General features: G+C 32.3%; 3 protein-coding genes across 8 annotated transcripts; 1 reads left to right on the forward strand and 2 right to left on the reverse strand.

Moving 5' to 3' along the window:
• The first annotated feature begins 7591 nt into the window (after positions 1–7591).
• LOC123192871 (U-box domain-containing protein 43-like) lies at positions 7592–11914 on the forward strand. Its single transcript, XM_044605558.1, has 4 exons — positions 7592–7833; positions 7931–9305; positions 9392–9689; positions 9763–11914. Exons 2-4 carry the CDS (start codon positions 8094–8096, stop codon positions 11337–11339), a joined length of 3087 nt encoding a protein of 1028 aa, XP_044461493.1. The 5' UTR covers positions 7592–7833; positions 7931–8093; the 3' UTR covers positions 11340–11914.
• A 1001-nt stretch (positions 11915–12915) lies between these two features.
• LOC123192872 (DEAD-box ATP-dependent RNA helicase 21-like) lies at positions 12916–17185 on the reverse strand. Of its 5 annotated transcripts, none has more exons than XM_044605560.1 (5): positions 14718–17185; positions 14306–14592; positions 13500–13776; positions 13309–13387; positions 12916–13222 (listed from the first exon to the last, which is right to left on the reverse strand). In XM_044605560.1, the coding sequence occupies exon 1, from the start codon at positions 17053–17055 to the stop codon at positions 15019–15021; it is 2037 nt and encodes a 678-aa protein (XP_044461495.1). In that variant the 5' UTR covers positions 17056–17185; the 3' UTR covers positions 12916–13222; positions 13309–13387; positions 13500–13776; positions 14306–14592; positions 14718–15018. The 5 variants fall into 5 exon arrangements, with proteins under 5 accessions (XP_044461495.1, XP_044461494.1, XP_044461497.1 ...); XM_044605559.1 differs by having other exon boundaries at positions 14784–17184; XM_044605562.1 differs by having other exon boundaries at positions 12916–13227; positions 14784–17184.
• Positions 17186–19265: 2080 nt separating this feature from the next.
• On the reverse strand, positions 19266–23601 carry LOC123192344 (probable aquaporin NIP5-1). 2 transcript variants are annotated; one of them, XM_044604863.1, is made up of 5 exons: positions 23281–23601; positions 22678–22924; positions 20627–21046; positions 20405–20466; positions 19266–19713 (listed from the first exon to the last, which is right to left on the reverse strand). In XM_044604863.1, the coding sequence occupies exons 2-5, from the start codon at positions 22912–22914 to the stop codon at positions 19500–19502; spliced, it is 933 nt and encodes a 310-aa protein (XP_044460798.1). In that variant the 5' UTR covers positions 22915–22924; positions 23281–23601; the 3' UTR covers positions 19266–19499. The 2 variants fall into 2 exon arrangements, with proteins under 2 accessions (XP_044460798.1, XP_044460797.1); XM_044604862.1 differs by having other exon boundaries at positions 22678–23601.
• Positions 23602–26836: the final 3235 nt, after the last annotated feature.

A 26836-nucleotide genomic window follows, 5' to 3' on the forward strand; every position in this document is an offset into this window, starting at 1 on the left:
AGGAGTTCGTTTGTGTTCCACAACGATCCAATGGAGTAAAACTCAAGTTATTTTCTGATCCGGCAATGGCGAGTCAGTTCTCCAATTTACCTCCAGTGAGATGATATTTTATTATTAAAAATTTTAGTTGCTAAATAACAATTTATTTACCACCAATTTCCCTCTAATAAGTATATGGAAAGCCAAAATAATTAAATTATTTTGCAGATAAACACTTTGTTGTCAGAATAAAAATACTTTTATTTAAAGAATTAGTTGTACAAAATTAATTTTAATTACATATTTTAAGACTAAACTTATAGTTGTCAAAACAAATTTATACACAAATAAAATTTTAGTTGTCGAAATAACGATTTAGTTACCAAAAATTGTCCTCCAGTGGGAACATAAGGTGCCAAAGGGATGAAATAAGTTTATGAATATTTTACAACTGAACATTTAGTTGTCAAAACATAATTACTTATAACTAAAAAATTAGCTGTAAAAAATTAATTTTAATAGTCTATTATTTCCTTCCACTGAGAAAGTGGAGGTTGAAAAATATAATTAATTTTCGGTGACTAAATTTTTTTAATTAGTATTAAAAAAATTAACAATAAAATTATGGATACATATTTTGTACATAATTTACATATGCAAATGATGTGTTATTATATAATTTGATAATTTTAAGTTTAAGATAAAATAATATTTAATCATGTGATAATATATCTTTTATGTACTCAAATTATGTATTAAATATATGTATTATTAACATTGCTAAAAAAATAATTGTTATTTGTATGGGTTTTTTTTTTTTTTTAGTGTGCCGAGATTGGAGTCCATGATGGAATCATGGAACCCTAATCTTTCATGGCCATATAAATAAGAAGTCAAAAATAGCTCCAAAATCTACTCCATAAGTCAAGCAAAATAATTACGGGATCAATTATCATCATTGCAAGAAATAATCAAGATACAAATCAATTTCCTTCATTGAAGGAATTGGTTTTTTGACTTGTCTTTAACGATTTTGTAATCGCCAGGTCTCATCCCTGGTCGTAGCAATTTACTAAACCTGTATTTCTCGCAACAATATATTTACAAATGATGCAAATGAGCAAGAAATAAACTCTTTCACACAAAACTTATCTCTTCTACTAGTTAAGATAATTGTGAGCTTAGTTTACACTTTTTCATTCTCATCCAACCAGGGCAGGCAGTATCTTGAGTAGTAGGCAAGTGATGACTTGTCCATTAATTGTATTGCGCAAGTGTCTATTGGGTTGGCAAGAGTCTACCGTGTGGAAAGAAACTACACACAATGCTATGCAGGTATGACAATCAATATGCGACAAGGATGAGGGAAGCTAAACAAAACTCCCCTTCTTTATAATGAAATGATTATTGGTTTTGGAAAGTGCCATGATTGTATTTGATGGGTTGTTTTGATAGAGACATATTTAAAAAAAAAAAAAAATGAAATGATGGGTGCTTATGGAAGGGATGATTCTACATACAAAACATTTACATCAATTATTGAGATTCATAAAATGTAATTGTGATGCAAGATATTGAATTGAAATTAAAAATAAAGCAAAGAGAAAATCAAAGCAAGAAAACAATCATATAAGATATACAAATTTACGCGGTTTCACAATGTGCCTATGTTCACAGAACCGCAATTCCTTTTTCTTATGAAGAAAATATGTACATTATACATATAAGAGTTTCCCTTATATGGCTAGTAACTTGGGTAACCTAACTCAACGCACAAGATCCTCACTTCTAGGATCTTTAACTGATAAGTAATTCTTCAAACTTGAGCCACTTCATGTAACAAAAGAGAGATAATATTCCTACATTATTACTACCATCAAAACTTGTGGTGCTCAACTGGATCTTCAAAAAGTAAAATTGATGAATGATTATCTACTAAGTATAGCAAAGATCGATATTGTACTCCTAATACTGAATAATCAATAAAAAACTGTATTATAATGTGTAATACGATTGGGTTATGCATTGCATGGTCAATTCAAAGATGCATCAAATCTTCCTTTTAGAAGTGGAGGAATGTTAATTTCGGCCAAATGATTCCACAATGTTTGTTATCCTCTCTGCATGTAATCATATATTGATAAAGATGACATTGCTTTTACTCGCATGAAAGATTATAGGATTTAGACTCCTGAGAAAGCATCATGCTTGTATGGTTGATTTCATGTCTCATGCAGGCGGCTCGGGTGATGCTTATTGTTGGATTAATAACATGCCAAACAAACCTTATATAGTATTAAAGGAGTGTTTCTGAGATACAAAACTTTAGGAGAACCATATTTTTGCAATGTCAATGTCACCACCAATATTGTATGATTATAACTAGTAGACATTATGATAACTCTGTTATCAAATTATATGTATCTTAAAAGAATTATACTTTAAAAATTAGTTATTAAAATTGAAAAGTCTAAGACTATGTAAACCCTATATTAGAATTCAATACTTTCTAATATAAAATTCAAGTATAATATCTTACATTTGAAATTCTAACATTTTGAGTAGGTGAAATTACCATAAAAATATAATGTTAAGAAAACTGGTTGCGAATGATTTTTTCTCATTAGATCCAAACAATGCTCAACCTTATGTGCAATTGTCAATTCTCGATGCTTTTGTTGAGATTCGGATCATACTACATGGATACAGGGACTGGTGATGAAGAAAGGATTAACCAAAGTAAGGAAGTTGTTAATTAAAGGGATAAAAGTAGTTTGAGAGCAGTAAAATTTGAGAGAATTGAATATTTTTCTCGTGTGCTTATGAAATTGGCAAAGTACTCATTTGTCTTAAGGTCCTTGAAAGCCCTTTTCATGCTTTTTTTCACAATCCCTTGATGGCTAATGAAGTGAATTAAATATTTTTCTTATTCTTAAGCATTGTCCACAAGCTTATTATGTAGTTTATTTACATCCCATTGGAGAGGGTGACAATTTTGCTAGTAGGGCTGAATTCGAATCAAATTGAATTTGATCTTGACTCGTTTTACATAAAATAAAGCTTGAACTCATCGAATTCGGACTCATTTAAGTTGAGTTCGAATAGACTCAACTCAAATCCAACCTACTTGTAAGTAGTATGCAAATGTTTACTCATTCATATGATGAAACCATAATTTTTTTTCTTGGAAAGGCCAAAAACTTTCAAGATATATTATTATAAATTTTTGACAAAACTCATTATGAGGAATTTTTATTTATAGAAAAAGAATCAATAACCATTCAATATTTTTTATTGAAAAAAAACTCCAATTATATGATAACAAAGTAAAAGAAAATGCAATGTACATGAAATGGATAAGAAAGTTTAACTAAGTATTAATGGAAATATATATGAAAAACTTGTCGGAATGATAAACGAAAAAATAAATAATACAATAAAAAAAGAAACACTGATTATTTGACATAATGATTAAAAAAAGAAATTTTTTATAAAAAGTATTAATACATACATACATATACATATATATGTATGTATGTATTTATATTTTCAGTAGATGGGAATTCTAAATTGATGGGTTTGAATATCATATTGGTTCATTCAAATAATTAGTTTTTATCAAGTCTAATTTGTTATAACTGATTTTATATTTAATTTATTATTTAATATTAAATTTATATATAACATTTTACCCTGAATTCATATTAATAAGACTTAAATAAAGAGCAATGTTAAATATAAAGATAATAACGTATCACTAAATGATTGGATAATTTTAAATTAAAAATAAAATAATACTTAATCATATAGTAACACATTTTTATTTATGTATAAAATTATGTATATTTTCTATGTATGTATTTTTATTATTAAATAAAATATTTATTTAATATAAATATAATTATAAAAATAATAATACAACTGTATTAAAAAAAAAAAGTCCTAAACAGGATGAAAAATAAATAAAATAACCCTTTATTGTCAAATTTCCATTTTCTTCGTCTAAAATTATTTTACCATACAGTTGTTATTTTCAACCTATAATTTGCTTAAACTTTCTACTTAATGATACCGAAGGTTGAAAATAACAACTATATCATAACAATTTGAAAGTTTGAAAATAGTAGGGATAACAACTAATCCGTGTTTATATTTTTTATTTATAATAATTTAAAAATTAAAATAAATGATAATTTCATTTTCTAACACTTTGTCAAAATTTTTTATTCATAGAGTTTGATATCATATAATTTGTTATAAATATATATTAAATTTATAAATATAGAGATCAAAACTCATATTACATAAAATCAATTAACTTATGTTAATGTCTAATCTACACACTTATATATTACTCATTTTATTTAATTTTATTAGATATAAAACTCTTTTTCTTTTTATTTGAGTCTTCAACACTCTCGTTTAAGTGCAACAATTATAAGTTGTTAGATTGAATCTCTAACACCCCACTCTTTATGTGAGACTCTTTTTATTTTTATTTGAATCTCCAACACCTTTACTCAAGTGTAACTATCATAGGTTATTAGACATATCGTTTGGTTGTTAGGTCCACCTTTTGGTGATGCTATGATACTATATCAAAAATATATATTTTACTTACAAGTATGAAGATCAAAACTCATATTACAGAAAACTAATTCGTTTATATTAATGTTCAATCCATATATTTATATATCACTCATTTTATTCAATTTTATTAGAAATGAAAGTCTGTTTTTTTTCATTTGAGTCTGTAATATATAAAGATTTGAAAAAAAAGTGTTTTCAGATCAAATCTTAAACGAAAAAAATATAATTTATTCACCGAAGAAAAAAATAATTTTTTAAACGGTAAAAGCTTTGAAAGTGGTGTTCATTAGTGCATTAAAGGGCCACTAGAATCACTTTCTTCAATTTTTTAAATGTTCTTTTCTTTCGTAATAAGGCATGCGCCCAACTCTCTTGACAGCCAAAATTTAGCTTTTATAGCGATAACATGTCATCAATTTATTTGCTTATAATGTTTTTTTAATAAGTAATTATATAGTTTATTATATTAGTATTAGTGTTATATTTATCTCTAATAAATTTTAAAAAGAAGTTAGGGGATTCTCCATCATCGCTCTATTTAAATAATTTGCGAATGGAATAGAAATGAAATCCCAAGTTGGGGGTTGCGGCCACGCGTTGTCGTCACCAAGCACGACAACTTATTTTATTATTTTTATTAAGGCCGGCACATTTTTTTATATATAATTTATATATTAATAAAATTATATGTATTTATTTTTTATATATAATTTAAATATATAAATAATATATTATCATATAATTAAATAATTTTAAATTAAAAATAAAATAATTATAATTATTAAATAATATATTATTTATGTATATTAATTATATATAAAAATATATATACATAATATTATTCTTTCTGTATATAAATAATGTATTATTATATAATTAAATATTATTTTAATTTTGATTTAAAATTATTTAGATGTATAATAACTCATTATTTATATATTAAAAATATATTTTAATAATTTTATTGTTATTTTTATTTGTAAAATTGTTGACGTGTGACGTGTCGGTTGGTGGAAAACATTTGTGGCTTGAAAAACCCAAAAATTTAATTCCCAATCGACACTGTAACGCGTTATGTCAGTGATTATAAATATGTCGTCATCTTTACCCATAAGGTTTAGGTGATTTTATGGGGACCCATTAGTTTCAAAAAATGATAAATACATGCTTTTTTTTTACACATGTTAATGAAATTTGAAGATAAAAGGGTAAAGTGGTGAAATTATCTCAATTATGAAAAGTAAAATAATCTATATTTTATTAGATTGTAACATCAAAATCTAATTTTACAGCAGTAAATATCTATAATTTGTTAAGTATCCTATTAATCAATAAATAAGATAATTATTTTATATATTCAAAATAAAAGAAAATGGTTAAACCCATTGGAGTGAGAAGTTTAGTAAGTGATTGTTGTAATTTCTTAATTACTTTAGAGAAAATTTTATGGACACTCATTTTTAATTCAAATTTCTTTTACTTCTATGATATATGTAAAATTATCAAAATAGATGTTGTAAATAAAAAAGTAAATATAAAAATTGGTGGGCGACATTATTTATTAAATTATAAATTTACTTAAATAATTATTTTATAAATTTTAGATTTTGTTTTAATAGTTAAGAAATTAAGAAATTGATGTAATTACTCAAGCTTTTAGAATCTTTTCGTAAAATTGATTATTTCACTATCAAATTTTTATATAATGTTCCCAATAGTCGGTTTGGGTGATAAAGGGATATAACTCCAAAGTGAAGAATTTGGGTTGAAATTTATCGACAATATCTCAAAATTATACTCTTAACTTATCTGATTTAATAATTATAAAGTGAATTATTGATTCGAGTTTCTCGAAGATTCTATCGATGGTAAAACCGATTATTTCACTATGAAATTTTTATATAATGATCAAACTTTTTTTTAAAGATTTTAACTCAAAAAATAAGTAGCCAAGGAAGAAACTACAACAATCTTAAACTCACCCTGAAAAGTTTTGGTGTTTTTTTTAAATTTAAAGCTCATGGACCTAAGTGACAGTTTCTTAAACTTTCGGACGAGATAATTGGTCGTCCAACAAAATAATATAATAATAATAATCGAAGTCACTCTCAGGACGCCATCCTGGAAACGTAGTCTCTCTTTGTTTAATCAAATTGGTCTTTGCATTGAAAATTCCACGCGATTTCTCCGATCTTTAAAAACCATATGTTGCAAAACATCATAATAAACATCCCATTAGCCTTTAGTTTCCACCTTCGTAAACTCATAAAATAAAATTAGGATAAAGTTATGTATATATATTTGAATATATAATTATATACATAGATAATATATTATTATATAATTAAATTATTTTAAATTTTAAATTAAACAATATTTAATTATATAATAACATATTATTTGTATATATAATACAATATTGTCTAAAAAATTATAAATAATATAGGTATTAATATCCTACGATATATAATTCGTATTTTAGGATATGATATATATAAAAATCGATATGTATCATAAAATGCATTAAAATCATACAATATAATAAACATATTATATAATACAATATCTATTATTGATATAAATATATTAGAGATGTATATTAAAAAATTTTAAATATGTAAGTGTATTTATAATATTTTTTAAAATAATAATGTATTAATTAAAATTTTATTTTTTAAAAATATGTTATATAATACGAAAAATTAAAATTTTAATTCAAGCTCTGAAATAATATTCTATTATTATGATGGACAGGACACAGTCAAAATTGAACCGAATTCCGGCTAATGCAAAAGTTTTAGCTTCTTAAGGAAGCTGACAAAATTCTGATAAACCGTATTATTTTTGTACGTTTTAGTTGTATTAGTAGTATTAAAAAAAGTCATATTCAATATAAATAGAATAAGGTTTTGGAGAAACAGGAGACACGTTTAGTTAAGGAAGAAGCAAAAGGGACTTTCATCGTTGTGTGAAAATGTCAGGATCAGGCCCAGTAAACACGACGGAAGTGAAGACTTTGAAGAGGGAGATTGACTAATGAACACACACCACAACCGACCAATGAAGAAACCCAACTCAAACCTCTTTATGTCTTCTTTTCGAGTTTTCTATTATTTTTCAAACTACAAATGAAACCTTTGCAGATTCTTTCGATCTTTCTGCAAAGAAAATTTACCTTCAAAAAGTGCTCAAACCCTTCCAGGCTTCACAGACTCATCCTGGAATTTTTCCTGGTACAGAATTTTTTCCTGTCTACTTCTTCAGGTATGCAACTTTTGAGACCTTTCACTTTTGGTTTTGATTTCATGTTTTCATGTTTACATTGCATATGAAACTTGTTTTTCAAATTTTCCTGATGCAGAAATTATTTCTATTGGTGAATCGCCAGTGCGAATTGATTATGAGTCCCGGAAAATGCACCTGAGGGCCTAAAAGTAACCGGTGTGAAAAGGGGTGTCCTTGATTTTATAAAACTTGAAGTTTTTTAATTACTTCTCGTTTTTTTGGTTGGGTGGATTGATTCCATGGATTTCAATTATGGAATTGAGGATGTTGGGGTAGCAGCTTTGCAGGAATTGTGGAACAGGGTGGCAATTCAAGCAGTGGACCTTGCTAGTGATACAAGAAATGTGGTGCTCAGAAAGGCAAGTTTTCAGGAATTTTCCAGGAGTGTTAATGAGTTGAATACCCTTTTTCATGCCTTGGATGCCAGGAAAATTGAAGCTGCAATGGGTTTAGAATCTACAAAATCTGTACTGGAGACCTTGAATGATCAGCTGAGGAAAGCCTGTAAGATTATCAAGAATTGCAAATCCGGAAGCCGGTTGCGTCTCTTGCTTTACTCAAACTCTGTGCTGTCAGAAATGCAAGATTTGTCCACAGAGATTGCCACCACCATTTCGTCCTTTCAGCTTGTGAATCTTAATATGACGCTGAACTTAAAGACGATGATGGATCAGATTGTTGACAATCTAAGGTCATTGGAGTTCCATTCAGCAGCTGCAACTGAAAGAATTGCTATGGAGATAGAGAATTCGATATCACAGAATGAAAGAGATAGAGCGAGTGCTGTGAGTCTTCTGGAGAAGATTGCAGAAGCTGTTGGTGCTAGCACAGATGCGTCACTAGTAGAAAATGAGTTGGCAATTTTGAAGAAAGAAAAGGAAGAGATGGAAGCTCAAAAGAAGCAGGCAGAAGCACTTCAATTGGATCAACTGATACAGTTTTTGTATATTTCAGAACTTGTGACAATGCCACGAAGTGAGGAAGTTCAGAAATATCACCAGCAATTCCCAATTGAATCGGTAATATGCCCCTTGTGCAATGAGGTGATGAAAGACCCTGTCGCAATTGTGTGCGGTCACAGCTTCGAGAGGAAGGCGATTCAGGAACACTTTAAGAGAGGTGAAAAGAAGTGCCCCACTTGCAGAGAGGAGCTGCCATCTCTTGATCTTATGCCAAATTTCAATCTTCGGAACTCGATTGAAGAATGGAAGCAAAGGGAGAAGGACTTGAAATTCCAAGCTGCAGTTGTTGGAATCAATTCCAATGATCATTCCAGGCAAAACAAGGCCTTGGAGGACATGCAAAGTCTTATGGAAATGCCTCGTTATGCAGCCATGACTGCTGAAGATTTCGTTCCAAAGTTGGTGCAATTTTTAAAAGATAACAGGATTAACGCCAAGGCCACACTGAAATGCCTCTACGGTCTAGCTAAATTCAGTGATGATCATAAGGTAAGCAAAGCTGAGTATGGATAAATAACATTTCCATTTTATTTATAAGTTATTCTGGCATGAAAGTTGTTGCTTGAGATTTGCAGGAAGCCATTGTTCAAGCAGGGGCGATTCGCCACACTGTGAAGCAGATCTATAAAGGTGAAACAGAATCTGATGCTCTTGCAGTCTTGCTGGAGCTATCAAAGAGACAATCCCTTCGAGAGAAAATAGGCAAAACAAAAGACTGCATTCCTATTTTGGTTTCTTTTCTCCATAACGAGGATCCAAATGTCTCAGAGAATGCTCACAGTGTGTTGCAGAATCTTTCCTCTAACACACACTTTGTTGTCAAGATGGCTGAAGCTGGTTACTATCAACCATTTGTTGCTTGCTTCAATCAAGGTAAAATAGCTCACCTGATATGAACTTTTAATCCACTTTACCGTGTGCTCAATTTTAGAATCTTCTCTGGCAGGATCCCAAGAAACCAGATCATTGATGGCAGCAGCGTTGACAAGTATGCAACTCAAGGAAAATAGCATTGCAGTTTTGAAAGAGAGGCAATTTATACACAATATAATCCAGCTACTCTCTTCAAACTCACCTGCTAGCAAATCAGCTTGCCTCAAATGTATCAAAAAGTTCATAGCCTATCCCAGAATGTTGAAGAAATTTCTATCAGATCCTGTAACCATACCACATTTACTTGGCCTCATCTCATTTGTCAGTTCTGATCTGCATTTGAAACAGCAAGCTGCTGAGATTCTTGCTTTGATGGTCGGAGCCTGTCAGCACAGTCAGTTCCAGTTGTTTCAAGGCTTGCAGGAACTCCAATCCGAGCATAATGTCAGTCTCTTTCTGCAGCTCGTAGCTTGTTCCGAATCTCAAGTTAAGATCCAGTTTCTGCACTTACTGGTGGAGCTCAGTTATAAATCGGAGAAAGCTCGCGACCTGATCCAATCCAACGACGATGCAATCAGTCACCTCTTCTCTTCCCTGGATGGTGACCGACCAGCAGTTAGAAGATGGGCATTGAAGCTATTACATAGTATTTCTGAAGGCCATCCTAATGGGGTTCCACTCCCATCTTCCCCTGGCAAAGAAACTGCCATTAATACTCTAGCAGCTATTCTCACAAGCTCTCTGGACATTGAAGAAAGGTCCACTGCTGCCGGAATCATCAGCAGGCTTCCAAAAGATGACATTGTTGTTGATGAAGTACTTCGTAAATCAGACGTATTGAAAGCTATTTATGAGGTGATTTGTAGCATGGATGGGGAACTTGGGATCAGGATGCCTAAAAGCCAAGATGAATGTCTACTTGAGAATGCACTGGCAGCACTTTTACACTTCACAGAGCCTTCCAAGCCTGAACTTCAGAGGCTAGTGGGAAAACTTCAATTGTATCCATCACTAATTCGAGTCCTCTCCTCAGGGAGCTCGATGGCCAAGCAGCGAGCAGCGACTGCTCTTGCGCAATTATCTCAATCCACCAGTCTGTCAGTCTCCAATGCAGCCAGCATTTCAACTGAAACAAGGACCTCAATGCCAATGTTTCTTCTGAGTAAACTCTTACCTGATATGTCTTTGTGCTGCTCTGACTCATCCGAACACAGGAGTTTATGTTCTGTTCATGGCGCTGCTTGTTCACCAAGAGAAACATTTTGCCTTGTAAAGGTGGATGCAGTGAAGCCATTGTTGAAAACCTTGAGTGATATAGAGTCTGGTGTCGCGGAGGCTGCTCTTATGGCACTGGAAACATTGCTAATAGACCACAGCACATTGTCTCCTGCAACGGCTGTCATTGTTGACAGCCAAGGCGTGACAGCCATTCTGCAAGTCCTGGAAAAGGGATCCTTATCTGCCAAAACAAAAGCCTTGGATCTCTTCCAGAAGATACTGAAAAATACACAGCTTGAATCCACTGATCCCTTGTTTATGAAATCCGAAAGGATCCTCGTCCAGCTTCTCGACAATGATTCACTCAAAAAGAAAGTTGGTCTAGTGCTTCGGCAAATGAACATCATCCCAGATCAATCTTCCTATTTCTGAATTGGCAACAAGAAGCACACAACTTTGCTCATTATCAGATAATCACTTATTCACAAATTTCGTGTAGGACTAACGTCTTTCATCTGACAATGACGCATTCTTCCTGCTTACAATTCAGAGGCTGCAAATCAAGGGAAGTAGATATCTAAGTTCAGTAACCTACTGGTATGTGTAAATATTTCTGAGAATTCTTAAATATTGCGGGGCAGTTCATTGGTTCAAACATGTACAATAGAATTAATTTACATTATTGGAACTTCAGCCTTGTTCTGAAGCCGCTGCTGCAACTAGAATCAGAAGGGCAGAAGAAGAAATCATCAAATTCTTTAAATCCATGGCCAACTTCAAAGATATTTAATGTAGTGGCTAGTAAGTTGGGATGGGAATGATATTAGCTTTCTTTTTTTATTCTTTTGGGTTATAAGTCACTTCATTTTGTACAAAATTAACACTTTTTTATCGTGGAAGGTAATCAAAATTTTCATTCAAATCTGAATCTGTGTTAGCTAGTCTTGTTTCTTGCGGATGTTTGTTTCTTGTTCGTCAATGAAGACGAGTTAGTACTACTTCTGATACGAGCTCAATAAACTTTGTTTTAAGGATATTATATAATGTGCCTCAGGCGCAAATGTCTTGAAATTTCTAAATCAGAACATTCTAATATACGAAAGATTTCATCTGTTTTTCTGGGTAAAAGAAAATGGCAGTGAGGGCACCTGTAAGTACCCTAAAACATGATACATCTTCTCTTTTTTCATTTTGTGTTGTCAGTGATCATTCATAGTGATCTTGACAAAAATAGAAGTGCTACTGGAGATCAATGCTGAATTGTTTGGGCGGAAACCGCCCATTCGCAACATGGACTGCTCCCACAATGAAACAGTTTGCACAATCTGCTGCCTCTACTCAGGCAAATCAGACTTACAACAAGTGAGTGATCCACTGTATGTCAAACATTTTCTTCAAGATTTGTTGTGAGATTCTTTGGATCATCTCAGGTTTGCATTGACTGCAGAATTTGCACAGGTTTATATGGTTAGAATGATGATGGTAGCACAGACAATAGGGACACACAGTAAAGCAGCAATTGGCACATTGCCCTAATGTTATTGTAAACAAGAAGAAATGGAGATCCATATAGGAGGCTGAGGAACCAGATCATGATGTCAGTTTGGCAGATTAATTTGTGAATAAATCATTCCTGAGGAAGGTAGCTCACCTCCAGGACAACCACTAGAATCTCCCTGATCCTACTCGCCCCAACCCTTTTACCAGGTAACTTTCATCTTCTCTATAAATCTTTCAACCAGATTCGTCTACTAGATCACAAAGATTAGCTTGAGTGGTTAAGCAAAAAGATTCCTTTGTAAAAAGCCAGAGTTCAACTAACATGATCTCTCTCTCTCATGTGAAAAACTTAGATTGATTAACTTAGAACCGAATAGTAAGATGCTACAATAGTAACATAAACTACCTGGTCCGAGTCCAGTAACACAACTAACTGCAATTCTTCATTCTTCTCAAACTGTTATTCATTCTACAACCCAAAAACGCACAGTATTAACAGGGAAAACACTAAAACTCAACTTCCCAGATTTTCAATTTATAATCAATTAATCATTTACAGGACTTCAGAAACAGTTGCAATTCTATCTAAAGGCTTCAACAATCACCTAACAAATGCATCATATTTAGATGCAGCCAGCAAGAAGAAGATAAACTCATGCATGCAAACACAAGCAGGAGTTGATAAAAGCAAGCAAAAATTACTACTAACACATCCTCCTTCCCACATCACTTTTCTGGACAAAGCAGCAATTAACATGTCATAAGTTCAGCTTGAATGTGAATCAATTGGAAAGACACGTCACCAAGTCCAATACCTGCACTATAATGACATTCCGTCCAGTTATACCAGGAAGTTTTAAGATTTAAGTAATTGATGAATAATTATACATATACAACTGACCCATGTATCATGAAAGCATGATAATGTGAGGATTTATGTGTCATCTCATCACTCAAGCCCCTTACATGTTCTCCCATACCTAATTAAATACCAAAAAACCAACCCATGCTAGCAAAGTCAGAAAGTTTTAACATCAAAGCAAAGTCACATAAGAATGTAAGGTGAATTCAGAGCTTTCAGTTTCCTCTTACCTACTTGTCAACAAACCTCTTTCTAAGTCGGGGTTTCCACTGGCTCTCCTCTTGTCTATATAAACTACTCCTCTAAAGATATTACTCAATTCAACATTCACGATTCAATAACAGAGTTCCATCAGTTTCAAATAATCTAGGAAAGATGGCATTCAGAGCAACTGTAAGTACTTATAAACAAGTTCATCTCTGCCATTTGTATATTGTGCTGTTAGCTTTGACAATGAACGGAAATGCAGGGTTGCTGGAGATCAATCCTGAATCATTCGGGTGAAGTCTGACCGCATAAAACATCAACAAGATGAAACTCTTTGCCCAAACTATTGACTCAGCTAAAGCAAAATCAACCTTATAACAAGTACATAATACAATACATATCAACCGATTTGAACTTATATGATTAAAAATACATATAAAACAATTTGCTCTTATATGATTAAAATTTTTTATATGCAGATGTTCTAATTATTTTGAACTCCAATAAAACTATACGCCTCTTGTTTTAAGTATATAATTGGATATTTAGATAACATGTGATGTGATTAGGTGATTTTAAATTAAGAATAAAACATCATTTAATCATATGACGATACATCATCTGAATACCTAATTAGATACTCAAAAATTGGATATATATAACATTGTTCTTTGAACTCCAAACCACATTTTCTCACGTTAAAGAAACTACAACAGTTTTTCTTGCACAATTTTCTCATATCAAGAAATATGACGTACACAGGAGATAATGACTAATTATGTGATATCTTTTAATCATTATAGGTTTGCATTGACAATAGAACTTTTACCATTGTATATGGTTCTGGAAATGATGATTGGAGCAGCCAGAATAGGGACACGCACAGCTTTTAAACAATTAGAACACTGTCCAAATGTTAGTGCAGCAAGAAGCAGAGGACCTCCATGCTGGACGTGGAAGATCCTGACTTTATCATCAGTTCATCTCACAGATAAATCAACAAGTCCATCAGCAGGAGAATGATAAACAAAGCATAGTGTCATATCATCACTCAAGCCTCTTACTTGTTCTCCCATACCAGGCAAGAAAACTAACCCATGCTAGCAAATTTAGTACCTACAAATACCAAAGCAAAGTTGAATGTATGGTGGTCAAAGAGGATAATAAACAAAACATGACATAGTATGTCACTAAGTAATTGAAATTTATAATAATTTATAAAGTTTGTGCTTTGAACTAACATTAAAGCTTTCAGTGAACTTCTACTTGGGGCAGCCAAATCAAAAGGAAAGAAGAAGAAAAAACACCTTTAACTGATATGATGATGAACATCTTCAAAATCAACAATCAGTAAGCAGCAGCCACACTGAAGGGCAAAAGAAGTAAAATACACCAATTTTATAATGGAAGCTGTAATAATCAAATTATAGATAAGTTTCCAATTCCAGTGAGTAAAGATACGTTAGCCACTAAGGGCCATGATATGGCCAAAAAAGGAGGAGTGAAGCCTATAAGGAAGTGTCTCACAGATCTACATATTCTTCAATGAGTAAAAACAGTGTCATTGCGTCTAGGAGGTCTATCAGGAATTGTTCCTGGCTTGAATTTTGAAGCCTCATGCTTTGCCAATTCAGGAGGCACTGGACTGTTACTCTGGATAAGCATCTGCTTGAGATCATAAAAGACATCAGTATCATGAAGAGTCAAGAAAGTCGTAGCAACACCAGTCTTTCCAGCACGGCCTGTTCGACCAATACGATGAGTGTACATTTCGATATTCCCAGGCATATCATAATTGATAACATGAGCCACATCAGGTATATCAATCCCACGCCCTGCAACATCAGTTGCAACAAGGACATTGTATCTCTTGGTCCTAAAACCTTCAAGGCTAATTTCTCTCTGCTCCTGGGACTTCCCACCATGCAAAGTAGTTACTCGATAGCCTGCCTTATCCAGATTCTTGGCAACTGTATCTGCATTCTTCTTGGTGTTAACAAAGACAATTGCTGTCTTATCTGAAAAATCATCAAGCAATCTCCGCAACCTGGGAAATTTCTCTGATTCTTTCATCATCATCACATGCTGAGATATCAAATCGGTAGCCTTTCCAGCAGTGCCAATTGTAACCACCACAGGATTCCTCAAGTATTTCCTAGCAAGCCGCTCCACAGCAGGAGGCATAGTAGCACTAAACATATAAGTAGTTCTATAAATTTTTTTCTCATCAAGCTCCTCATCTTCATTTTCTGGTTTCAAATTACTCGAAGGCATTGCTTCCAACACACCCACAACCTGTGGCTCAAAACCCATATCAATCATCCTATCAGCCTCATCAAGAACCACATAGTTACACTGATTTAAAACCGCATATCGCCTCTCCAAACAATCAATCAAACGACCTGGCGTTGCAATTACAACCTCACACCCTTGCCTAATTCTAAACCCTTGTTCCTCAATAGACTGCCCACCAACAATTGAAACCACCTTTATCCCCAAATAATGTGCAAACTTAACAGTCTCGTCCTCAATCTGCTGTGCAAGCTCACGAGTAGGAGCCATCACAACAGCATAAGGCCCCTCAGCCTCATTCTCTTCACTCATTGGCGGTAATCTAGATATGTAAGTCAACATAGGCAATACAAAAGCAGCAGTCTTACCAGAGCCAGTCTCAGCAATGCCAATAACATCCCTTTGCTGCAAACCAAGCGGAATAGCCGCCATTTGAATAGGTGAAGGCGCCTTATACCCAGCTCTCTCCACAGCTTTTAACAACTCAGAACTCAATTTACTCTCAGCCCAGTTCCTCATTGGCCTCGGAATCTTTGACCCTTTATACGAAATATTGAAATCTTCCCTAAAAATTCTCCAATCTCTCTCAGTCATCTCATCAAGCAGCTTTTCTGACCAATGTCGATCAACTCTCATATCAAAAGTATCATACAAATCAGCAGCTTCTTCCTTCAGCCTCTGTGCCGCTGCCTCCTCCGGCCTCTCCTCAACCCCCTCCTTCTTTCTAATATCTTCTCTCATCTCCTTCTCGTTCTTCGCCGCCAATTTCTTCTGCTCTCTCCTATCCATCCCCGCTCGAAACCCTCGCCCAAACAAAAGCTGAGCTTCGTGAGGATTCTGATACAAAATATTCATATCCCTTGAAGTATCTTCAGTATTTTCCCAATCAAACGAAAATCTAAACTTCTCACTCGGCTTTATAACTCTCTTCTTAGGCTTCTTCGATCCTAAATATTGCTGTTTTATCGCCTCCAATTCCTTCTCTCTTTCACGCTCATTCGTCTTCTCCATTCTAGCACGCTCCCTCGCTTTCGCCTCTTCTTCACGCTCCCGATCACGTTCCCGCTCCCGTTCTCGCCGGTGGCGGTCGCGGTCGCGAGAATCGCGGGAATCGGAGGTGGGCCTATCAGAGTTTAGCGCCTGAGCGAGAAGCTGTTCTTGGCGGCGTTTTTGCTGGGCAATTTCTTCTTGGCGACGTTTGAGGGCGAGTTCTTCGCGCTGAGCTTTGGTCAAGAAGACGGGTTTGGCAGCGGTGGTGGTGGTGGCGTCGTCAAAGGGGCGCTTCATGGCAAAGAGCTCAATCAGTGATGTATTCGCTTGGTGAATTGCAGGAGGGGAAAATCCAAAAGAAGATTTTTGCAAATTCAACACTCTTCACGAAACTAATGCGTTTTCTTTGCTTCAGAGTCTCTACTTAAATATTTATTTATGATTACAAGTTAATTAATATTACAAGATTTCCTTCACGCTCATTGTAGGTAAGTCCTTTTTTTTTTTTTTTTTTTTAAATATTACCTATTTAACAAAATACCAATTATTTTGTATTTAAACAATTTTTTTATTTATTAATCCAACATTATTATAAAAAATATACAACAACATTTCTTTTATAAGAACATTATTAACCAAATTAATTATGTTGGCATAAAACTTATATTATAACTTTAAGTGATGTTGATTTTCTAGCCTTAGTGTACTACTTACAAATAATTATCTATATGTTATATATAAATTAACTAATGGATATAATTATAACACAAAATACTGTACAATAACACCATTAATCTAAGTCATTAAACATATGTAATAGATCTAAATACATTACATAATATAACTACTATAAATCAAGATAGCTAAAACACACATCTTTGAAAAGTTTCTTTTGATAATCTATAAGGTCTGCATGAATTTTCTTCATTATGATTTGATTGATAGCTTATTTTTGTTGTGCGTTAAACTTAAAAGTTGTGAGATGCAACAAATTATTGTATTATATGATCATATAATAAATAAGATTAATGAAACAGGTTTAGTGAATACAAATGTCATTGATCAAATTTATAATTAATATATAGATTGTGGCTTCTTTTAATGAAAATTACCTTTTACTCGCAAAAGTAAAACAAAAAAAGAAAATGCTCATTATATGATTTGAAAAAAAAATGATCGTTGGTCACTTAGAAATCCCAAGAAATATTTTTTTTCTTCTTCTTTATTGACACGATTATAAGTCACTCTCTATTGCCCATTCTTTTGTGAATTTCTATGTTTCTAATTTCTACATCTTTGCATGGTTAGTCAAGAGTCATTGTAAGGCTACGCCCTGCAATTGTGGATCAAAGGAGTAGTGCCTCTTGCAGGGGTTAGAAGGTAGAGCCTCCAAACCTAAATTTAAATATAGATTTATTTGAAGAAACCTAGTGCAATCATGGAAAAAACCAAAATTTGGTGTATTCTCTTTTTTTTTTTAATATTATTTGGATAATAAAAAATTGAAAAACTTGGTTAATTTTCATAATATTTGCAAATTATCCAACATGCATGCAAAAAACTGAACAAAAAGTTGACTAAATCTTGCTAAAAATCATTTTAGCCAATATTTCATAGATATTAATGTTTGTATTGACATACACAGCTGTGTCATGTATACCTATAATTCACGTATGTCAAAATTTTAATTACCACCCACCAGGGCAAAATTTCAAATATCACTGTTATATGCATTGTGTATACCTATAGTTTATATGCACATTAAAATTATGAATGTGTTGACCCGTTTAAGGTCCAGCGTGAAGGCTTGTAATTGTGCTAACTTAAGGCCCAACACGACCCCTAGGCCCAGTGGACCATGCCAAAGCCAGTCCGACCCAGCTCACTATTACCTTTATCGCACATGATATATTTTATTTAATCCTCACTTTCATTTGTTTCCATATGTGTGATCCCTTTACTATTTGTGAATCATACATATGGGAAAATCGTGAAGATGAACAATTGTTTTGACTAATTTTCATATTTCTCTATTCAAAGTCTCTCCATTTACAATATCATTCATATAACTCAACACCAAATCAATCAATTTAGGTTAAATTATAAATAAAGGGAAAACTTTTAAAAACATATTTATCCATATCTATTATCAATGCAAGCACACGTAAATTTATATAATGTAAACAATAAATTATGAATAACAACTTTGTAGTAACTTATTTTTTTCTCATTTATGCATAAAAAACCTTATTAAATCGGCAAGATATATAACGATGTGAGTGATCCGTGCGATGACAACTAGAATGTGCGGGGTTCATGGGTTTTGAAATGGGTCCAATTGAGTCAACCATTAGTTTATATACGGGGTTAATTTTGTTAACACAAATTTGTTAAAATTTATATTTAATGCTAGTATTTACCGGCCTGATCTTTGGAACAGCCCGCCAAGCCCCCGCTCAGGTCTGAGCCCTCCCATCATCGTCCACTCAGAGGCGAAATTAGATAAATTTACACAATAACAACACTAGTTCTCTTTATTGATCATAAGACACCACACATGACACAACACACAACACACAACATACAAGCACAAAACAAATCATTCATCTTCAAACCAAGCGCTCCTTAAACGCTGCAAATATTTTGGTTTGGGCACAACACCAAGTTCAACTAGTCTGGTGTCCCCTTTATTCTTCAACAACACTAGAATAATTATACATTACTTTCCTGAGCTTGATTTCTTAGAATGGCATACTTGTGTTGCGGCGGAAGCTTCTGACAGGCCGTGGAGGATCAACCTCATCGTCTTGAAGCTTCACCAGTGTGTAGATACCAGCGCCAGCTAAGGCTCCAAGCGTTGGCGCTAATAGGTATACCCATAATAGATGGTAGTTTCCTGCTGCAACAGCCGGGCCGAGAGTTCGCACAGGATTCATTGAACCACCACTTGATGGCCTACCATGGTAAATGAATTGTGTAAGTCTTATCATTTTCACAAGAGGGTTATCGTAACAAATTAATTAAGGATCAAAATGCTACTGATCAGAAGTGAAATAATTCCATATTTAGTTTATGTAAACCCCAATTGAGTGAAATATCTACATACAAGAGATTTCCTGGTTTGAGCCAATTTGATTGTGACTATATACCATGTCCACATTTAATAACTATATTTGGTTCATATTGGAGATGGATTCAAATCAAGTCAAATTGAGTTAAACCCAGATAAAGATTAACTCAAACTCGGTTTAAATCTGAAGTGGTTAGCTCGATATCAAACTCAACGCATTTCGATTGTTAATAAGAAGAAGAAGAAGAAGATTCATTTAAATTTTGATGAATTAGTAGCCAGAAAGAATAAAAGAATCACCAAAGAAGAAAGAAAAATGGTTCAAATTCAGAAGAATTGTCAAAAAACGAAAGAAAAGAATTATTTGAGAAGCAGAAGAATAATCACTGATGAGACTAAGTCCAATGTAACGACACCAACTAGGCAGGAGGGTTCATGCCAAGTCAAACAGTGATCCGAGCTCGGATTGGTTCCTGGCCTAGTTTATATTATAAGGTTTCTAAATTTAGTTACTTCTTAATAATGCTGCAGATGATATGATCATGGTCAATAACAAGTAAGAAAAAAGTAACTAACCCTGCAATCAGAATATTGAGCATTACAGTAGCACCAACAGCAATTCCTGCCAACTCTCCCACCTGCAAAAATATCAGCAATGTCCCGATTTGATCTTTACTTGAACAAAAATATAACCTTTTGATCGATGGTTAAAAAAACTAAAAATAAGAAACAAATCAAAACCATACATACTCATCAATGTATATACTATTGTCATTATATATGCAAAATAATACGTACCGCTCGAGTGTCAGTAGCCACAGCAGTTACGACGAACAAGAGATTGAAAGTGATGATAAACTCGAGAGCGAAAGCCTGGCCAGTGCTGACAGAAGGAAGGGTGACTCCACCGGACAGGTAGGGATGAAACACTCCTTTGAGGGCAAATGAAGCACAAACGGAGCCTGTGACTTGAGCCAGAATATAGCCTGGGACTTGCCTCCATGGGAAATGACGCAGCGCAGCAAAAGCAATGGTGAGCGAGGGATTCAAATGGGCTCCCGAGATGTGTCCCGTCGAGAGGATGATGATCATAACTGCCAGCCCCGCGCAGGCTGCGTTGCCGATTAGGGTTTCGGCGCCATGGTACTTCTGGTTCACTATGGGACCTGCTGCTGCTGCGAATATTAGAATGAAGGTTCCCACAAATTCGGCTCCCAGCTGCACAATCACAAATGAACTCCTCGTTAGAATTTGTTTATGGTTGAATTTTTATTTCCTTGTTGAGAAAAATTATCTATGAATACCGGAGAAAAATTAATGTACAGATACAAAGTAGAAGCATACAATAAAAGCATTCCGAGCTCAGTATGAGAAAAAAAAAGCCAAAGTACCATGTCACACCGGAACTTTCATGAAATGACAATGTTTCACACTTTAAATTTGAAAATTCTAATTTTTATTTACCATTCACTTTTGTTAATGAATTTCATTAGTTTTTTCTAAAAGAAAAATTGCCCTTAAAACTTAATAAAAATGTTAATTACCGATATGTTGATACTAATTTAAAAAATTTATTGTTTAAATCCTTGAAAGTTTTTTTCAATCATCAGGGTAAAAGCAATGGAATCAATTATGGGCAAAAGGGGGTCGTTGTCGATATAAATAGAGGAGTTGAGCACTGTCGCAATAAGAAGAGTAGACGAGATGTGATAACCACGAGATCTAACCATATAGCAATTTAGGCATGGTCTCCAACAACAAAAGAGAGACATTAGCATTATTAAAGGTTACATCTAACCTTTAGGATATTGATTGAGACCGAACTGAGAATAGAGAGAAAAAGGGACGAAGAAGAGAGGGGAAAAAAGACTAAGAAAAGTAAAAGAGAAAATAAAAAGGTTTATGCAAAATCACCTTTTTATCTTTCCATATAACTGTTTTCACTTAAAAAATTGGATGGTAAATGAAAAATTATTTTTTTAATACTTAAAAAATAAAAATTAGTTTCTTAATTTTTTCTATTAATACGAACAACTACAAAACGATAAATACTCTACAAGTATTGTATACTTTAATTATTGTGTCAACTGAACAGAATTATTAGAACTGGACACTTTGACTTGAAAACAAGCCTACAGCACATCAATAATAAGAAAATGCCAAAGAACTTGCATTAAAATAGGTGTAGAGTGGGTAACATAAGGTCTAAATATTTAAAATAATAAATAAACTAAAATTATTTTATATTTCATAATTTTTATTTTATATTTGATTGGTTGCCGACGTAATATGGGGAAAAAGTCAAAGCTTATATTAGAAAAACTTTAATTATTCACCGTCCAACCAATATTATTATAAAAATATGTACGTAATCAAAGTGTATAAACGTTACTATAAAACAAAGATCAAAATTCTCCCTCAAAGCTCCATATTGTACCATAAAGTTTGCAAAACGAATTAAGCTTTGGGATCGGGATTGAATTGCTTTATTTATTTATTTATTTTTAATAATATAACAAGTTATTGTCAGAAGTCAATATTTGCTGCACACACGTTAAAGGTTGAAGGAGAAATTAATCAAGATGTCAATCTCCAATAATTTTACCAAATCTTCGTTAGAACAGGACCAATAGAAGATAATTTCTCACTTAGATCAAAAAATTAATGGATGTTCATCACCTACAGAATATAAACAGAATATAAGTAATACATGTACATCATTTAAAATATATAAATAATATATTATTATATAATTAAAATTATTTTAAATTAATAATAAAATAATATTTAATTATACGATAATATATTATTTATAAATATTTAAAATTATTATAAGATAACAAAGGCACCTTGCGAGTGAGGGAGACATCAGGAACCGGGAATTCTATGGCACATGTGTGAGGATTAGTACCCCACATCGGGGCAGTCACCGGCACACACTTGCAACGTGGCATTGACATCCGATCGTAGGATAGTGAGTCAATCCGATGAGATGAGATCAGCGGTCCACCTGGAGTCCCTGGAGTTGGTGGTGCCGATACCGGAGTTGCCGGTACTGGTACTGTCCCTGCACCCTCTTCTGGCATTTTTCTGTGTCTTTTTTTTTTTTTTGATAAAAACAGCAAAACAATTTTATTTTTTTTAAGGTTTAAGATAAAATACTGGCTTGAACTTAAAAGAAAACTTACATGATTTGAAGGCTTTTATAAAGATATTACTACAGTGTAATTTTGATCCTCTCCAGGATCGGCAAAGTTAAGAAAATATCAAAATATTTATGCAGAAATGAAAAAATGCACCTATAGAAACACTAATTTTTTTTTTTTTATGTTTTGAAATGGGTATGAAAATGGACTAAATTTACATGATTTAGAGGCTTTTATAAATGTGTTTCTAAGGAAGAAGAAGAGAAATGAAACAAGCCAGATTAAACTCTAGATAAATAGCTTTACCTCTTTGAACAGACAAAAAATATGTATATTTTTTTTTCTTTTTTCAGGATATGGGATTATATGGAAAATGGAAGAGAAAATTTTACATGCTTGAAAAGTTTTTATAAAGATGTGGTTAAGGAAGAGAGAAAATAAAGGGATCCAGCTTCAGAAAAAGACTAGAACAAAAGGTTCAAGATATTGCAGGGGAGCATAAAAGAGAACTGAAAGCTAAGAATGTGAAAAGGTAGATGGTGAAGAGGAAGAGAAAATGGAGCAGGAAAACACAGAGAGTGAGAGAGAAAGTGGTATTATTAAATGTTGCTGACTAAGAATTTAGAAATTCAATGGGAAGGGAAGTTAGATGTATTGTCGTTTATATATACGCAAAACTAGAGCATGAGCTTGTGTGGAGATAATTCTTATACTCCCCCTGAATTTTTACAGCATTTTGGAACTTGTCATTTTTTTAGAATTATCGTTAATGGTCCCATGACTTGGGAGATAATTCATGAATAATACTAAATATACAAATAAATTATATAAATTAATCTATACAAACTAAGGTTGTGTAACATTTAATTAATTGATTTTAAAGTGAAAAAATTAAATAATCACATTATCTAATTACAAATTGTTATATTAACTTATACATATAAATTTGCATAAATTATTTATACATATAATTTTATATTTGATAATTTATACTTGTATGTTCAAAAGTCAAATGCAATAAATATAGTGTTGAATCCTAATTTGATGCATGTGGTGGATTGTCTATAAAGTTTTAACTTAGTTGACAATTGCAATATGTGTTAACAAGTCAAATTGATGTTCCATTGTCCTTGTATGTGGTGTGAATACACTTTGTTTGATTATTTTAAATTCTCATGGGGACTTTAAATAATTTTAAAAGTACGAGGGGTGCTAAAACTTATATAAAACTTTGGAGAGACCAATGAAATTTTTCCCACCCGTGGCACTAATCATACCATATGATATAATTATGTAACAGTAAAGTCAAAGCCCACCCATCATTTTAACAGCCATGGACTGTAACACCTAATGCTAGAGTCACAGCCGGCTATCATGATCAACTTAATCACAGACAGTGAGAGCCGTCCAATCAGGTAAACTTCAAAGAATAGCCCTAGATTTTCCTCTATCATTTGTAGTAGAAGTCCCAACTGCTGTGTTACGCCATCCTTTTAATTGGTTTAATAATTCCGCTAACCTCCCAATAATGTATTAAAGAAGTAATCCCCTCTTAATTAAATTAACTTTTTTTAATGCGTTTGGCTGAATCCATTTTGTCCATCCACAACCACAAATGCCCTTGTGTGCTACACTTTATAATTTTATTTATTTAATTTGATATTACTGGTTTGATCTAAAATAGAATATACCACGGCCAAAGGTCTATTTCTCACTCAAACTATGCGGAATTCTCAAAGTTTCCTTCATTAATTATAGAAATACCGTTTATCCATCCATGACGAGTTAAATTTAACGAAACCCTACCCCCTAAAAATTTAATCTCATTTCCCCCCTAAAAGTTTGAAAACTAACTTTTTTCCCCCAAACCAAGTTTGAAAAGATCACATTTTCTCCCTTAGGGTTTAGTTTCCAAACCCCTTCACTTTCTCTGGCACCATCGTCGGCCGTCTCTCCCTCCCGACGGTTTCTCTTCCAAACCCCATTCACTAACTTTTCTCCCCTAAGTCAAGTTTGGAAACTAAACCTTAGGGGGGGAAATGTGATTTTTTCAAACTTGGCTTAGGGAAGAAAAATTAGTTTTTTAAATTTGGGGGGGGGGGGGAATGAAACTATATTTAAGTTTATTTTTAATATTAAATATAAAATAACTATTTTATCCTTACTACTGTTAATTTTAATTGCTCATGGGTGGGTAAACGGTATTTCTATAGTTAATGAGAAAAACTTTGAGAATTCAGCATAGTTTAGATACGAAATAGTCATTTGGCCATATACTATCTCTTAACATATTCTTCATGTCTTCGTAGGTTTACCGACTCCCTATTTTAAAGAAAAGAAAAACCTTCAGTTAAAAATAAAGAGTAACATGTATGATTTAAATATAAACTCAATAAAATAAACTACTCAACTATAATCTCAAAATTTATATATAAATTATAAAATATTAAATTAAATTTAAAATTATAAAAATACCTTAATCATTATACAATTTAAATATGTAAAACTATCAAGATTATCTTTTGACGTGATTTGATCTTTTACTTTATATGGCTTCCTAAATGACAGTTTTTTAATAGGATAAACAATATTATAATTATACTGTATTAAGTTTTAGAACATAGACTAAACCAATACATAGTGGATTAATTTACCCCCATTAAAATTCAATAAACCTTAAAAGTCACATTTATATTGTCTACTCATATAATAATATTTAAGTATATTAAAGTTATCTTTATTGATTATTCAGCTCATTTTTAAATTAACTTTGTAATATTTAATTACCAAGTTTTATTAAACTAAAAAACATAATTTATATTAGCCCATATTAAAAAATTTCTAATATAATATTGTATGTATAAATAAATTATTTAAATCTATTTATACAATCTTGTATAGCTATATCTAATTAACTGATTTTAAAATTAGAAAAAAATAAATAATTATATCACCTAATAAAAAACGATCATCACAATTTATACAAATTAGTTTGTATAATTCGCTTATAAGTTGTATATAAAATTTAATTCAAAAATAAATATATGTATAACCACAATCATTTAATAACGACATCTATCACATATTCATAAATTTACAAATTCTCTTATCAATAAAAAAAAATATTTATAGTTGAAAAATATGGATTATTTTTATCAAATTCTCTTTTCATGCACAGTTTAAATAGGTCAACTCTTAAAATTTCAAACAAAAAAAAAAATAATGCATTGTTATTATTATATATTAAAATAACATGCTTGATTTATAATCAAACAAAAACAGCGATGAAGCTATATAATTGTTGACCAAATTGCATTATTTTTTAAACAATTTCACATTATTTAATTATAAATTATTTTAATTTTCCCATAATTACACCATTTGTAAACTAATCCCGACTGACACTATTATGCATTTCAATACTTAAATGTTTTCATGCCCCAATTTTAATCAATAATTATTAAAACCAAATTAAGAAGACAACAATATTAAGTTCATAATTTATTAAATAATATTCAAATAATTTGATTTTTATTATATATTTTTTATATGTAATTAATAACTTTACTAATCTAACACTTTAAAATAAAAGAACTTTTCATGAAATTATAAATGTTGAAATCATTATGAAAAAAAAAATAAAGAGACAGAGAAACAACTTTGTGCTTCTTTGCAAGATTGAAAAATAGTTGAAGTTATTATATGGGTACTTTTTCTTAATTTATCTCCCTTTGTAAATTAAAATGTATATGTTAAAAAATAAAACTTATCATAGATACTCAATGTAATTTCCTCACACATAACAAGACCAATTTTTTTTTCCGTTATAAATATACTGGAGCAACAAAACTATATGTACAAG

This window comes from Mangifera indica, chromosome 12 (assembly GCF_011075055.1).
Source record: "Mangifera indica cultivar Alphonso chromosome 12, CATAS_Mindica_2.1, whole genome shotgun sequence".
Taxonomy (NCBI): Eukaryota; Viridiplantae; Streptophyta; class Magnoliopsida; order Sapindales; family Anacardiaceae; genus Mangifera; species Mangifera indica.

Excerpts from the sequence above, each read along its gene's own strand:
- LOC123192344 (XM_044604863.1), bottom strand. The coding sequence starts at position 22,914 with ATGCCAGAAGAGGGTGCAGGGACAGTACCAGTACCGGCAACTCCGGTA. Across the intron at positions 20,467-20,626 it reads TGGCTACTGACACTCGAGCG|GTGGGAGAGTTGGCAGGAAT; the intron begins GTACGTATTATT and ends ATATTTTTGCAG. Across the intron at positions 19,714-20,404 it reads CTCAATATTCTGATTGCAGG|GCCATCAAGTGGTGGTTCAA; the intron begins GTTAGTTACTTT and ends TTACCATGGTAG.
- LOC123192872 (XM_044605560.1), bottom strand. The coding sequence starts at position 17,055 with ATGAAGCGCCCCTTTGACGACGCCACCACCACCACCGCTGCCAAACCC.
- LOC123192871 (XM_044605558.1), top strand. The coding sequence starts at position 8,094 with ATGGATTTCAATTATGGAATTGAGGATGTTGGGGTAGCAGCTTTGCAG. Across the intron at positions 9,306-9,391 it reads AATTCAGTGATGATCATAAG|GAAGCCATTGTTCAAGCAGG; the intron begins GTAAGCAAAGCT and ends TGAGATTTGCAG. Across the intron at positions 9,690-9,762 it reads TGTTGCTTGCTTCAATCAAG|GATCCCAAGAAACCAGATCA; the intron begins GTAAAATAGCTC and ends CTTCTCTGGCAG.